The 15,219-nt window shown below is 35.9% G+C and overlaps 1 protein-coding gene across 1 annotated transcript; it reads left to right on the plus strand.

The window, feature by feature from the left end:
- The first annotated feature begins 2,928 nt into the window (after window positions 1-2,928).
- On the plus strand, window positions 2,929-13,801 carry LOC108994898 (enhancer of mRNA-decapping protein 4-like). Its single transcript, XM_018970301.2, has 12 exons — window positions 2,929-3,800; window positions 4,351-4,400; window positions 4,479-4,635; window positions 4,780-4,998; window positions 5,248-5,376; window positions 5,625-7,268; window positions 8,038-8,397; window positions 8,473-8,592; window positions 8,732-8,902; window positions 9,616-9,780; window positions 9,948-10,073; window positions 13,271-13,801. The coding sequence occupies exons 1-12, from the start codon at window positions 3,012-3,014 to the stop codon at window positions 13,577-13,579; spliced, it is 4,239 nt and encodes a 1,412-aa protein (XP_018825846.1). The 5' UTR covers window positions 2,929-3,011; the 3' UTR covers window positions 13,580-13,801.
- Window positions 13,802-15,219: the final 1,418 nt, after the last annotated feature.

Here is a 15,219-nt window from a genome sequence, read left to right on the forward strand (position 1 = left end):
TTAGTGTTTGTATTATTTATAATATATGTAAAGCTTGGTCTGTATTGAATAATCTTATGTTATTGATGGGAAACATTAGTAGATATGACATTTTTGTAGGAGTTGGTTCTAGTTATGTCTGATTTTTTGTTTGTGACTTTCCATTAAAGAGCATCGAAGAAAGGTGATAAAACTCTAATAGAGAATCTAAAGAAAGAGTGGATGCCACTTGGCCTATTGACTCGTCAGAAATGAGAGAGTTAGTCATATGAATAAGATTGATTTGAAATTCTGAAGCCAATTCAACTTTAGACTTCTAATAGAAGTCTTCTATGATACCATGCGCTAAGCAACATAAATTCATTAGCTTCAAGCCTTCAGCTGGGAAAACCTTACATCAACTCCTCACTTGCTCCTAAATTAATTTTAGCTGGAGTTACTTGTAACTCAGCTTACCAGTGGAGCAAACATGATCAATTTTGATTGCCAATTAACAATATGCTATTTGATTGGTAAACCTCAATAGATAAGAGCACAATGCGGTTCTAACTTGGTTTATTTTTAAGATTAAAATCTAAAATTTTGAAAATCAACAATTTTATCATTACAATTTTTTCAATTTCTTAGACAAAATAAAATAAACAATTCAATTTTTTTAAATCTTAAAATAAAAATAATATTAAAAAATATATTCTAACAATATTTTATTCAACTTTTTAATTTTAATATAAACTCAACTCATCTTATCTTTGAAAACAAACGAGACTCTTTGATCATTTGTCTTGATTTGAAATAATTTGAGATTAAAGAACAAGAAAAGAAATAGGACCAAAGGACAATTATTCTTTTATCCTGATTTGATCATTTGTCACAGATGAAAACTTTAGAGAAGCTGCTTTAACTTTAAAATGTGGTGGCTAAAGTGAGAGTGCTATTAAAGGTTAATGCGATTGAATTGTACAACCAATATATTGGAAACCAATCCTGAAGGTTAATGCGATTGTCTTAGGTAAAAAACCAATATATTTCTCATAATTGGAAACTTGGGGAATATTGTTTCAAATCCAATAGATATACTATTTAATTATTCGTTAATAGTGGATATATGGTTTTCTGCCTTTTTATTTAATCTTTTTGCTCATTAAAAATAAAAAATAAAAAGATATTATGATTTTGAACAATACAGCCGCAAAAAATGTTCATGGGCTGGAACCATATATTTGATACTAGAAATATTTTGGCTGGGTGAACATGTTAGAAGGATAAGGGGCATCTTTGAACACTTGGAATTCTTCAGGATTTTGTAAATAGTCTTTCTTAAAAATAGATATTGAGATGTTGAACAATACAACCGCAAAAAATGGAAGTCGAAGTGACGCAAATCAAATATTGGACATAAATCAAATATGATTGATTAATTTCCTCTATTTTTTCTGAACATCGTTTCTATCAATACAAAGCAAATACACCCACAGCTGTAAATATAGAGCAAATATACCCAAGTTGTCATCAACTACAGCCCCAGCCTCTGCCATTACAGAGTAACAAATACACTCAGCCTAACCTTAAAATCATCATAACTATGTAATATTTTCATTACTTATAGAAATTACGAGTGACGACGATTGACGAGGGAGGCGTGGGGGGAGATTGGGTTTTTTTTTTTTTTTTTTTTTTTTTGGGATTGGGGGAAGATTAGATGACTTAATGAATGGAATGCTCTGCATATATTCTTATTGTTCAACTTAATAAACTTTCTATATGTCAAATTTTTATCAATGGGTGTAAAACTAAAGAGCTCACCTGACTGGTCTGTAGCTTCTCCCAAACATAAAACTATGCCGTCAGTTCGAATTATAAAAATAATTTATGTTTTAAAAAGAATTATTATTTATCTTTCTAAATAATATCCTCTACCATAGTATAAAGAGTAAAAATTAAGTAAGAAATAGATTGGATTCATAAATGAATTAAGATGGATTGAGATGGTTTATGAATAGTAAAATAAAAATTGAATTATTTATTAAATTATCAATACACAACTTTGAGTAAAATCACGAAAATAAAAATAATAAAGAAACATAAAAACCTCACTACTTTTGAAAGATGGAATTAATTTTACATGCAAGAGACAAACAAATAATGTCTGGCGTATCCATTTTTTTTTTTATAAAATTATAATAATTCATAATTCAGGTCACCAAAAACAAAAAAGTCACCCGAATTATTTTTCCCTTTGAGAGTCTTCGGATGAGTTTGGCTCATCTCAACTCATAATTATAACTTTTTCAAATTCTAATATAAAATATAATAAACAATTCAACTTTTTCAAATCTCAAAATAATAATAATATTAAAAAATAATATTCTAACAATATTTTATCATTTCAATTCAACTTAATTCAACTCACTTTAACATCCAAACATACTTTTCTTCATCGCGTTTGAACAGTGACATAATTTAAAATATTTTGTTAATAATAATAAAATATTAAAAATAATAAAAAATATATAAAAAATAAAAAATAATATTAAAATATTCTCAAAACACTCTACCCTCTAAACGAGAAGCAGCTTTTTTCGTCGCTGCTCTCCCAAATCCAAAAGGGAGGGTCTACACCCGCTCAGTCTATTTTAAGTTTTTTTTTAATTATTTTTTTAATATTTTTAAATATAATAATTAAATCATAAATATATAAATATCGTATATTTATTTAAAAAAAATATATAATATTTATATAAAATAAAATTAATTTTTTAATAATAAATTTTATTTTTTTTAAAATAACTTGTACGATATTTATATATTTCACAATTATATATAATATTACTTATTTTTTTAAAATTCACAATCTTAATAAAAAAAGCACTTACTTAATTCCAAAGTAAAAAAAAAAATTTAGAGAGGGATCTAGCATTTTCCAACCCCCAAAAATAATAAAAAAATTTCCTCCCTGCTTCACTTCAGATCTCACACTCTGAAACTCTCCCTCTCTCTCTCTCTCTCTCTCTGGTCTTTCTCTGGGTTTGTCCATGGCTTCCCCTGGTAATCCCAACCACCAACAGCTGCAACACCCCCAGCAGCCATTGGACATGCAGAGTTTCTTCAAACCCACAAATCCCTCGCCTCCACAATTACCGCTACCCAATCCCGGCGGTGCTTCTACCCCAAACCCTCCAAATCTAAACCCTTCCGCGCCCCTCCCGCCATCCTCCGGCCCCTACTCCTACCCTCTCCAATCCGCACCGTTTCACAACCCCAACCCTTTCCACCACCATCAACCCTATCCTTACCATCCCCACTTGCAGCACCAACGCTCCCTTTCTTACCCCACCCCTCCTCTCCAACCCCCCATCTCTTCCTCTTCCTCTTCCTCTTCTCCTAACCCCAATGCTAACTCCGGAGCCCGCCTTATGGCCCTCCTCAACCCCAATCTTGACCTCCCTTCTCATCAGGCCCCGCTAGCCCCTCCTAACCCTCCCTCCTCTTCTTCTTCTTCTTCTTCTTCTTCTGCGATGATGAGTTTCATACCCCCATCCGTCGGACCTCGCCCGATTCGGTTACCCAGCAGTAAGCTTCCCAAGGGCCGACATTTGGCCTCCGAACACGTGGTCTACGACGTGGATGTTCGGTTGCAAGGCGAGGTACATCCACAACTGGAGGTCACTCCCATTACCAAGTACCAATCCGATCCTCAGCTCGTCTTCGGCCGCCAGATTGCGGTCAACAAGTCTTATATCTGCTACGGATTGAGGCAGGGCAATATCCGTGTCCTTAATAGCATCACTGCCTTGCGTTCTTTGCTTCGAGGCCACACTCAGGTTTGTTTTCCCTTGCACACTATAATGAATAATTTGGATTGGTTGACACGAGTGAATGAGTTAAAATAAGCTAGGCTAGAGTTTTATTCGGATAAAGCATGGAAGTATAGATTGCGACCAGTGCGTCAGAGGGTATTTTTTTTAACGTTTAAGAACTATATAATTTTGAAGAGAACCATAAATACATCGAAGGAATTTGAAACCATTTAATGCAATGAACGGTAGAGTTTAACATTAAAAAAAAAAAAAGAACAAAAGACATCTGTCTGTAATACGGGAGTGAGATGGTTTTACTTCATCTTCGTGTTTATTACTCGATGATGCATGTTAGTTATTACTTTAATCAAAATTTAAGCTTTGATGGTATTAATTCTTAGTATGTGGTGTCATTTTAACATTTTATTGTTCATATTAAATCTTGTTTTGTTTTGTTGTGTTTTCCACTGATCGTGGCTTATTTGAAATGCTGGGCAAATGCATTTTCTGTTTAGGTTTCTAAATAACTTTATTCTTCGGTAAATCTAATAAGTGCTTCCATTTATTCTCTCAGAGGGTCACAGACATGGCTTTCTTTGCCGAGGATGTTCACCTTTTGGCTAGGTAGCTTTTGGTTGATCTTTCATTTGTAATTGCCTTCCTCTGGTTTATATTTGGTTGAAGGTTGCTGTTTTTGTGCAGTGTTGGGATAGATGGACGGGTTTATGTATGGAAGATTTCTGAAGGCCCAGAAGAAGAAGATAAGCCTCAGATTACAGGAAATGCTATTGTTGCGATCCAAATTATAGGAGAGGAGGGAGCTTCTCATCCACGAGTTTGTTGGCACTGCCACAAACAAGTAATAACACATTAATTCTGTCATTCTTAATAAAAGACAGTCTAAACATTATGTTTGATTATAGTTATAAAAGAAATTGAGGTCATTTCAACTGTAAAGTTGCTTAACATTTTGTTACTTTGACTTTTACACACTTTTATTCAGGAAATTTTGGTTGTTGGGTTTGGAAGACGTATTTTTAGAATTGATACTACAAAAGTTGGAAAGGGTGAAGTGTATTTGGCTGAGGAACCTCTCAAATGTCCTGTTGATAAGATCATTGATGGGGTCCAGTTGGTTGGTAACCATGATGGAGAAGTAACTGATTTGTCGATGTGCCAGTGGATGACCACCCGTTTGGTTTCTGCTTCTATTGATGGCACGGTTTGTATTTCCCCCCATCACTTTTCTTGTTTTTGTTACGCAAAGGTTTATGTTGGTGTTTGTTTTCTGAATTTTCACTAGTTGATTTAATGGTTTAAATTTCATGTTTCCAACATGTTTCTTCACATTTTTTAGCCCAAGCAATGTTTGCATGAGTGTGCCATTGCACGTGCAAATTCATATTATTTTGATCCAAAAATTGAAATTTGCTAATGACTATGCCTTGCAAAATGTATATCATGTGAACAGGTAAAGATCTGGGACGATCGCAAACATGTTCCACTTGCTGTATTCAGACCACATGAAGGGCAGTCTGTTTGTTCGGCGACGTTTTTAACTGCTCCCCATCGGCCGGATCACATCATACTTATCACTGCGGTACATAAGCTTGTTGCTATGTTATTTTTTCAATCTAAGTCGCTGTGGTGCTGGTTGTTTTATAGATAGTTCTGATATTATATGGGTATATGCAATATGCATGCTCATTTATTTTTTTAACTTTAACCAATATTGACAGACTTTTTTCCTGGAATTGAGTTCCAATATACATGTTCCAGAAGTAAGCTTTGTTTGATGATGGTCATTCTGCAGTGTGGACTATTTAATTGTGTAATACCTATTTGTAGGGGTCACTGAATCGAGAAGTGAAACTGTGGGCCTTGACAAGCGAAGAAGGCTGGCTACTGCCGAGTGATGCAGAATCATGGAAGTGTACTCAGACATTGGAGTTGAAGAGTACAGATGAACCTCGAGTTGAAGAGGCATTCTTCAATCAAGTCTCAGCATTGTCTCAAGCAGGCCTTCTCTTACTTGCAAATGCCAAGAAGAATGCTATATATGCTGTACACTTAGAATATGGTCCTAATCCAGCAGCAACCCGCATGGATTACATAGCGGAGTTCACAGTCACCATGCCTATTTTGAGTTTTACGGGAACAAGTGATATATTACCTCACGGTGAACATATTATTCAGGTTTATTGTGTCCAGACACAGGCTATTCAGCAATATGCTTTGGACTTGGCCCAGTGCTTACCCCCACCGTTGGAGATCATGGGGTTAGAAACACTGGATTCAAATGTCCTGCGTGATGCATCTAGTGCTGAAGGATTTGCTGCTTCAGACCTATCTGGAAATAAACCAAATGAGGCACTGCCCTTAGCTGGTTCAGCACCCAAACAAAATATACAAGGAAGTAGCTCTGAGTGTGCAACTTCAGTGAGATATACTGTAAGCTCTAGTTCTGCCGAGGCAGCCACTTCAAAAGAAATTAACAGTTTCAGTATGGAATCTAAGCCTGTAGCACTGACACCTGTAATTAGTGATGGTGATGGTGTTTGTGTCACATCACTGCCTATTCCTTTGACTCCTAGGTTGTCTAGAGAGCTTTCTGGTTTTCGGAGTCCAACAAGTAACTTTGAACAAAATCCCCCACTCAGTATCCATGTTGGAGATCAACCAGTTAATGATTATTTGGTTGACAGGCTAGTGGACACCATTCGTGCAAACTCGTCTGATGTGCCTTCATTGGATGATGACTCTAGGAATGATAAGGCAAAAATTACATCAAATGCACAGGATGATTTGTCAACTGTGATTAATCCTCATATCATGTTCAAACAACCAACTCATCTGGTTACTCCCTCTGAGTTGAAAGTCAATTCATCCTCTGGAACAACTAACATTCTTGAAATCAAGAGCGAGGGAGAGACAAGCATCCAGGATGTGATTGTGAACAGTGATGTGGGTAATACTGAGGTTGAGGTGAAAGTAGTTGGTGAAACAAGATCCACACAGAGTGATGGATTTGGTCCTCGAAGAGATTCTCAAAATCTTTTGGTAGAGAATAAGGAAAAGTTCTTTTGCTCACAGGCTTCAGATCTTGGTATTGAGATGACCCGAGAATGCTGTGCTATATCATCTGAAACCTACATTGTGGAGGAAGCTCGGCAAGTTGATGGTGTTGGTGTAATGGAGCAACTGGGCCAACCTCCAAATGCTGATGAGGAAGAAGTACATGACTCCACAAAAAATTTGCCTGGGAAGGATTCTGAGTCATCTACGTCCGCACAAGTTCTGCTTTCATCGACACCAAATTTAAAAGGAAAAAAACAGAAGGGTAAAAGTTCTCAAGCTTTGGGTCCATCTTCCCCACCTCCAAGTGTTTTTAATTCAACAGATTCTTTGAATGAACCAAGTGGGAGTACGAGTCTCCCCTCTGGTGAAGCTGCTTTTTCTCAAATTTTGGCCATGCAGGAGATGCTTAATCAGGTAATTGCTTGAGACCATGGACGTTTGTACATACTATTACCAATGTGTCATGTCTGACCGTTTTCGGTATTTTTTTTTGCATGCTTACCAGAGTGGCCATATGTCGTAATTGAAAACACTGCAAAGTAACTTTCAATCATTTCCAGCCTCTTCATTCTTGTTTATTGCATTAAGTGTATATATAATATGTCATTTATGATTTCAAGTTGTGTTGATAGGTAAGGCATCATTATTTCTATTCCACAAAATAATTCATCAAAAATTGCCGAGGGCCTGTGCACTCCTGGGGTTAGTTGGGACACTGTTCCCGGACACCAAGTGCCAATAAAAAAATAATTATTTATAAAAAAATATCTATTCCACAGAATAAATTAGTGAGGCTCTACACCTGAGTGGCAATGGGCAACACCTTTTTCATTCCTAAATTGGAGACTCGGGTTCATCATGGAAACTTTGGCCTGTGCCATATAATTTATTCATGACATAATCTTTATTTGCCAACAATTGCATCTACAAAGTAATGCTGCTGTCATTTTCATCCTCTCTACAAGCTTTTGGGTTGAGAAATGAGAACTCTGGAACAATTTTCCATTTTTTCTTTCAAATTGGCAAGTTTCCTGTATAATAAGGCATTACGTTTTGCATCTTATATGGTAATGTGGCCCACTTTGGTTAATAATGTATGTTTAACTTGTCTTCTTTCAACTCATCCATCTTTATTTGGCTTTTTTGTCAACCCCCCTCCTTCCTCTTTATCCATTCTGTACAGATCATGACAATGCAAAAAGAAATGCAGAAGCAGATGACAACAATGATTTCTGTTCCAGTTAGCAAAGAAGGTAAAAAACTAGAGACAAATCTAGGGCGTAGTATGGAGAAGGCTGTCAAAGCCAATACAGATGCTTTGTGGGCTCGCTTTCAAGAAGAGAATGCAAAAAATGAGAAGTTATTGCGAGACCGTACACAGCAAATAACAAGTTTGATTAATAACTTCATGAATAAAGACTTGCCGATGATGTTAGAAAAAGCAGTGAAGAAGGAAATGACGGCTGTAGGACCAGCTGTAGTTCGCTCAATTACTCCGGCCATTGAGAAGACAATATCTTCAGCTATTGCGGAGTCTTTTCAGGTTAAGATCTTGTATACTTGCCTCTTCTATGAGACAGTTGTTGTTGCAGGATGTAACTGATGCTTTGTGCTTCAGAGAGGAGTCGCTGATAAGACAGTGAATCATCTGGAGAAATCTGTCAATTCAAAACTTGAAGCTACTGTTGCTAGGCAAATCCAAGTACAGTTTCAAACTGCTGGCAAACAAGCTCTTCAGGTGCTTATTAAGTGGTGTGGATTACATGAATTATTGCTTAGGACATATGATTATTTTAATGTGAATAGGATTTATAGTATTGTCAACCTCGAAATGGTAACTCATGCTAATGACATGAACAAGCTATCTTTTATTGCAGGATGCTTTAAAATACAGTTTGGAAACATCAGTAATTCCTGCCTTTGAGATGTCATGTAAAGCTATGTTTGAGCAAGTAGATGCTACCTTTCAGAAAGGCATGGTTGAACATACGACTGCAGCTCAGCATCACTTTGAGTCTGCCCATTCTCCATTGGCACTTGCTCTAAGGGTGTGTACAATTGTTCCATCTCACCAGTCATTAGAAAGTGGGTCTTTTTTTTTTCAATTTGTGGTTATTCCTTCTCTTGTATTTATCTTGAGTTAAAACCCCTTTTTGTTCAATTTGACAAGTACATTGGACTTTGTATCTAATAAAATAAGCAGCATATGTTTACTTGGTCGCAGAAATACTCAATTGTTTGATTCGCTAGAATGATGTGAACTAGCCCTATAATAATATCAGCAGTTCAGCACTGCATATCTATGAACTATATGGGGCCATTTAGACTGTGATTTTCATAGGTGTTTTTATATTAAATCTTGAATACTTAATTTTTCTATTCCTATTCTATTTTTATCTGTGTCGGTATTTCTTTTTAAACCATGCCCCACTATTTTATGTATTGCACTTCTGTTCGTGTGAGATGATCTGTGAGATAAACTTAAAAACAGTTACGGTATGCTAGGGGAGTGATGACTGTTGGAAACGAATGGGTTTATATTGGGTTGAATGGATGATAGGCTTCTCCTGGGTTGAATTGTAGCTATAATATACTCTGCATAAGATAAGAGTCATCTGGAGGACTTGTTACTGCATTTATAGAATAAATACATATATAAATCTGGGGGACTTGTTACTGTCCTTGCCTGTCTGTTGCTTGCAGCTCTCTATGCTTCTTGTTGTATTCTTATCTGACTTTGCATTTTGATGTTATTATGCAGGATGCCATTAATTCAGCATCATCTGTGGCTCAAACCTTAGGTGGAGAATTGCTTGAGGGTCAGAGAAAGCTATTATCTCTTGCAGCTTCAGGAGCAGACTCAAGTGCAGTAAATCCCTTGGTCTCCCAACTGAGCAATGGACCTTTGGGTGGTCTCCATGATAAGGTCCACTTTGTTTTCTTAATTACTTGTTGGTTTCTCTCTAAGATGCAAAATAGCTATGAACCTGTAAGCAAAGGTCTTCAATATGTGGCTAACAAATTTCATATTTTTGTTTTTATGAATGTTTAATTTGGCTGTACTGATTAGAAGCAATCATATCTGTGCATTAGGTCGAGGTTCCCGTTGATCCAACAAAGGAGCTATCAAGATTGGTATCTGACCGCAAATATGAGGAGGCTTTCACTACAGCCCTACAAAGAAGTGATGTTTCCATAGTATCCTGGTTATGTTCTCAGGTGTGCCATATAGTCAAGAAACAATTACTCCTAGTATGCTTTTAGATTTTTTTTTTTTTTTTTGTGTTCAATATTTTCACATTTAAATTGTGTAGTTGCATCATCATCACTTTGATTTGGGGCTTAGTTTAAAAAACTTTTGCATTTTTTCATTGATTAATTAAATTAAAGGTAGAAGAAAGCACCTAATTACAAATTGCGTGCTACTGATAGTAGTGAACAAAACATTAAGGCTTGTCCCATCCCATACAATACAAGAGGCCCAGAGCAACAAAGTATGAAAGAAGAAATCCTTATAACTGTCCGGAGAGCTTTCCTTATCCTCAAAGCAGCGACCATTTCTTTCGTTCCACGTGCACCACATTAAACATAAAGGTACCATCTTCCATACAATAGCGATTTGGCTATTGCCCCTAATCCCTCGCCAACAAGACAAAAGATCTATCACCCTCTTAGGCATGACCCATGCGATACCGAGCCTCAAGAAGATTACATCCCACAATACCTTAACTGCTTTGCAATGAAGAAGAAGGTGATCTGCTGATTCGCCATTGCGTTTGCACATGTAGCACCAATCCATTATGTAAAGTCCACGCTTGCTTAATTTGTCGATTGTTAAGATTTTACCATGGGAGGCCAACCAAGCAAAGAAAGCAACCTTGAGAGGAGCATTACTCTTCCAAATGCTCTTCCACGGGAAAGCATTAGGGGAATGGTTCACCAAGGCCTTGTAGTATGAACGAACTGAAAATTTCTTGTTCCCTGTGCATGACCAGAGTAAGCTATCCTCCCTTCCTGCCCTAGTCTTCAGCGCATATAAGATTCTATAGAAATTAGTGATGGCTCCCACCTCCCAATCTTGGGCAGCTCTGGTGAATCTCACAGACCAATGAAAGGAATCAACGGTTTTGCACATATTATCAGCCACTGAGGAGCCCTGGTTAGACGCAATCCTATACAGAGAGGGGAAAGCGGTTTTCAAAGCAACATCCCCGCACCATATATCATGCCAAAACCTGATTCGTCTGCCCCTTCCCACCAAGAACCTGCAGTTGTCGAGAAAATCATCCCAACTGTTCCGGAACAGTTTCCAAATTCCCACTCCATATGCCCCTCTGACTTCCTTAGAGCACCACCCTCCCCAGATGCTCCCATATTTAACATCTAAAATATTCCTCCAAATAGTGTCCCCCTCATGATGGTAACGTCATAGCCATTTCCCGATAAGTGCCTTGTTAAAAGTTTTCAAATTTCTTAAACCCAGCACACCGCAAGACAGCGGGGTGCAAACTTTATCCCATTTGATTAGATGAAATTTCTTTACATCCTCTAGCCCTCCCCATAAAAAATCACGGGAAATCTTCTCCAGTCTATTCGCCACCCCTGCCGGAATAGGGAATAATGAAAGAAAGTACGTTGGAAGATTGGATAACGTACTCTTAATCAAAGTGATTCTCCCGCCCTTAGACAAGTAAAGTCTCTTCCATCCTGCCAGTTTGCCTTCGATTTTCTCAATAATCCCTTCCCACATTACCTTATATTTGGGAGGGGCCCCCAAGGGGAGTTTGAGGTACTTCATAGGTAATGATGAGACTTTGCATCCCAATAAGGCAGCTACCTCATTTAAGTTGTTAACCAAGCCAATAGGAACTACTTCCGACTTAGATAAATTCACCTTAAGGCCAGATACAACTTCAAAGCAAAGTAGAAGTGCCCTTAGAGAGCGAATCTGATCCAGATTTGGGTCACAAAAGGTCAAAGTATCATCGACGAAGAGAAGATGGGAGATTGTCAATCTTCCATGCGTAGAACCGCCCATCGAGAACCCCGAAATGAAGCCCCCATCTACCGCCCCTTCCAACATTTTGCTCAACTCATTCATAACTACAATAAATAATAATGGGGATAGTGGATCCCTTTGTCGCAATCCCCGAGAGCTGTTGAAGAAGCCTTCAAGAGTGCCATTAACCAAGATAGAGAATCTGACGGTTGTAATACAATGCTTTATCCACTGACACAATCTTTCCCCGAAGCCGTACCTACCAAAAATATACAACAAGAAATCCCAATTCACATGATCAAATGCCTTTTCCGTATCCAATTTACACAATATACCAGGAATGCCAGTTCTAATTCTGCTCTCCAGGCATTCGTTGGCAATGAGGACTGAATCTATTATTTGCCTTCCTTTCACGAAAGCATTTTGGGACTTCGAGATGATCTTCTCCATGATTTCACTCAGCCGTTTTGCTAACACTTTGGAGATGATCTTATAAACCCCACTTATTAGGCTTATGGGACGAAATTCATTCACTTCCAGCAACCTCGCCTTCTTGGGAATGAGAGCGATGAAAGAGACATTAAGGCCTTGCTTGTTTTTCAAAAACATCTCATCTCATCTCATCTCATCTCATCATTACAACTTTTTCAAATCTCCACACAAAATAAAATAAACAATTCAACTTTTTCAAATCCCAAAACAACAATAATATTAAAAAATATATTCTAACAATATTTTATTCAACTTTTTAACTTTAATCTCAACTCATCTCATCTCATCTCATCTCATCTCTGAAAACAAACGAGCCCTAAGGCTCTTCTCGAATTTCATAAAGGAGTGAGATTCACTAAAAATCCTCATTAGATCCTCCTTAACAATAACCCAACAAGCGTGGAAGAAAGTCATTGGAAAACCATCTGGTCCCGGGGCTTTATGTTTATTCATACATTTTAGTACACCAAGCATCTCATCTTCTTCAAAGGGCCTCTCCGTAGTTTAATTATAAACAAATTTTAATTAAATGTAGTTGTTTGGGTTAGTTATATTCTGTCATTGGTTCTAAAGTGGATTTTTTTTTGTGTTGGTTGGGTGATAGCCTATTTGAACTAGAAAGAACTCTGATGCGATCCTGACAGAAAAAAATTGCAGTCAATTTTATGGAATGATTTGAGAGAGATTCTGGTTTGGAATGTGGATGAGTTCTTTTTGAACTTGAAATTGCTTCTTCTTTTTGCTGTCCTGTTGCACAGTTTTAATAATATTCACTCACCTCTCTTTAATAACAACTATTTTTTTTTTCTTTGATTCCTTCTGCATACAATTTCCATCTCTGATATGCGACTCAACTTGTTAAGTGAAATCTGGTTGGAAAATTGTGGTAAATTAATGTCTCCGTGCTCCATTCTGCACCTTTCAGGTTGATCTTAGGGGGATTTTGTCAATGGTTCCGCTTCCTTTGAGCCAGGGAGTGCTGCTTTCTCTTTTGCAGCAGTTAGCATGTGATATAAGTAATGATACACCACGAAAACTTTCTTGGATGACAGACGTGGCTAACGCCATAATCCCAGCAGACCCAATGATTGCTGTGCATGTGCGGCCCATCTTTGATCAAGTCTATAAGATACTAAACCACCAACGTAGTTTGCCTACAATTACTGGTGCTGAGCTCTCAAGTATCCGCCTCCTCTCGCATGTCATTAACTCCATGCTGATGACCTGTAAATGACTCTTACCTTCTCTGCACTGTTGTGCAAAACGCATGAGGCAAGAGTGTTATTTTTTTTTTTTTTGTTGGTACAAAGGGAGGGAGGGAGGGTTCCAACCGTGTAAAATTGTCTTTAGAATATGTGATCAAAGAAAAATAGGCTAGGTTTTCCAGACTCATTTTAAATTTGGTTTTACTTGTCAAAGTTTTCTGCCGAAATGGAATTTTGCATTTTGAAGATCATGTCTAACCCGATATACCCATCTTTCATATGATTTGGAATCAGTATTTTCTTTCTATCAAAGCTTCTTCATAGCTGTTGACAAATTATTATGAAGATATAGTTTAGGGTTTGTAAGTCTTGAGTATTCCTTTTTTAAAAATGGATAAATTTAGAATTTACTTGAAAAAATTATTTTCTAATCGTGGATCTCACTCTTATTAAAATAAGTGTATGAGATTTGCACATATTTATATTTTTTATCGGTAAATAAAATTTTATTGATCATAAGAATAGGCAATAGTCCAAATATACGAGACATATTTAGAGCGCCGCCTTAAAGGGCTAGTTTAGTGATACAAGATACAGAAATTTATTCTATTGAAATTATTTACAACTGACCAATGAAAGAAAATATTGAAAAATAATTTTCTAAGCACTTTCATTGATTGCTCTCGATCTTTAAAGTTTTTGCTATTCATTTTTCTTCTAATGCACCACCATAAGCATATTGGACACATTAAGATTATATTTAGTATTATTTAATTATTATAAATAATTATTATACCTTGATTTTTTTGTTAAGTTCATAAAAACATAAAATAAATTAAAATTTATCCTTATGCAACTATCTTTCTTGCAGAATAACCTGGTCTGTCCCCGATAATAGTGTAAATGGGTAAAAGCAATCACTTGATCTATAAATAAATTTTATGAAAATTGTTGCCGTATAAGATAAAAGAAATAAAAGATTATTTGGTCCATAAATAAATTTTATAAAATTAAATTTATAAATTAATATAAAACTAAATTTATAAATGCCTAATTATTATAAATATAATAAATCAAATAATCAAATAATTAAATTATTTTTATTATAAATTAAATTAAATATTTTAAATGGAGGCTATTTTTGTTAAATCTAAAATTTTCATGATTAATTTCACTAGTTTTATTACTTATCATTTCATATTATACATCACGTATAATTTTTTATTATTTTTATTTTTATTTTTTTACTAAATGTGTGGTGTATAAATTATTTTACTAAGAAAATAAAAAAATTATATATAATATGTAATACGAAAATGATGAATAAAAGTTTTCACTATTTTTTTTTTTAAATCCAAAACCAAATATTTTTTTCTTAGAACCGTGCTACAGCCCCCGCTCCCTCTCCCGCTCTCAGTCCCGCTCAGTGTAAAATATAGTATTTTTTTATTTTACTTTTTTATACATGTATTTTTTTAACACTATAAAATATTTTTTAAAAAAATAAAAAAATTATAATATCATTAAAAAATACTTACTTAATCATTAAGTAAAAAAAATATATATTAAAAAAATAAAAAAAAATATAACGGAACCGAAAGCAGGACAGAGAGTGGTGAGAGTAACATTATTCTTTTTCTTAACTCAAGTGTGTCGACTGTCACTCTGA

The sequence above is a fragment of the Juglans regia genome, chromosome 9, assembly GCF_001411555.2.
Source record: "Juglans regia cultivar Chandler chromosome 9, Walnut 2.0, whole genome shotgun sequence".
In the NCBI taxonomy this organism is placed as follows: domain Eukaryota; kingdom Viridiplantae; phylum Streptophyta; class Magnoliopsida; order Fagales; family Juglandaceae; genus Juglans; species Juglans regia.

Bases quoted from the DNA above. Each gene is read 5' to 3' on its own strand.
- LOC108994898 (XM_018970301.2), top strand. From the start codon at position 3,012: ATGGCTTCCCCTGGTAATCCCAACCACCAACAGCTGCAACACCCCCAG. The intron at 4,999-5,247 runs GTTTGTATTTCC...TCATGTGAACAG, and splicing joins CTGCTTCTATTGATGGCACG to GTAAAGATCTGGGACGATCG. The intron at 8,398-8,472 runs GTTAAGATCTTG...TTTGTGCTTCAG, and splicing joins CTATTGCGGAGTCTTTTCAG to AGAGGAGTCGCTGATAAGAC.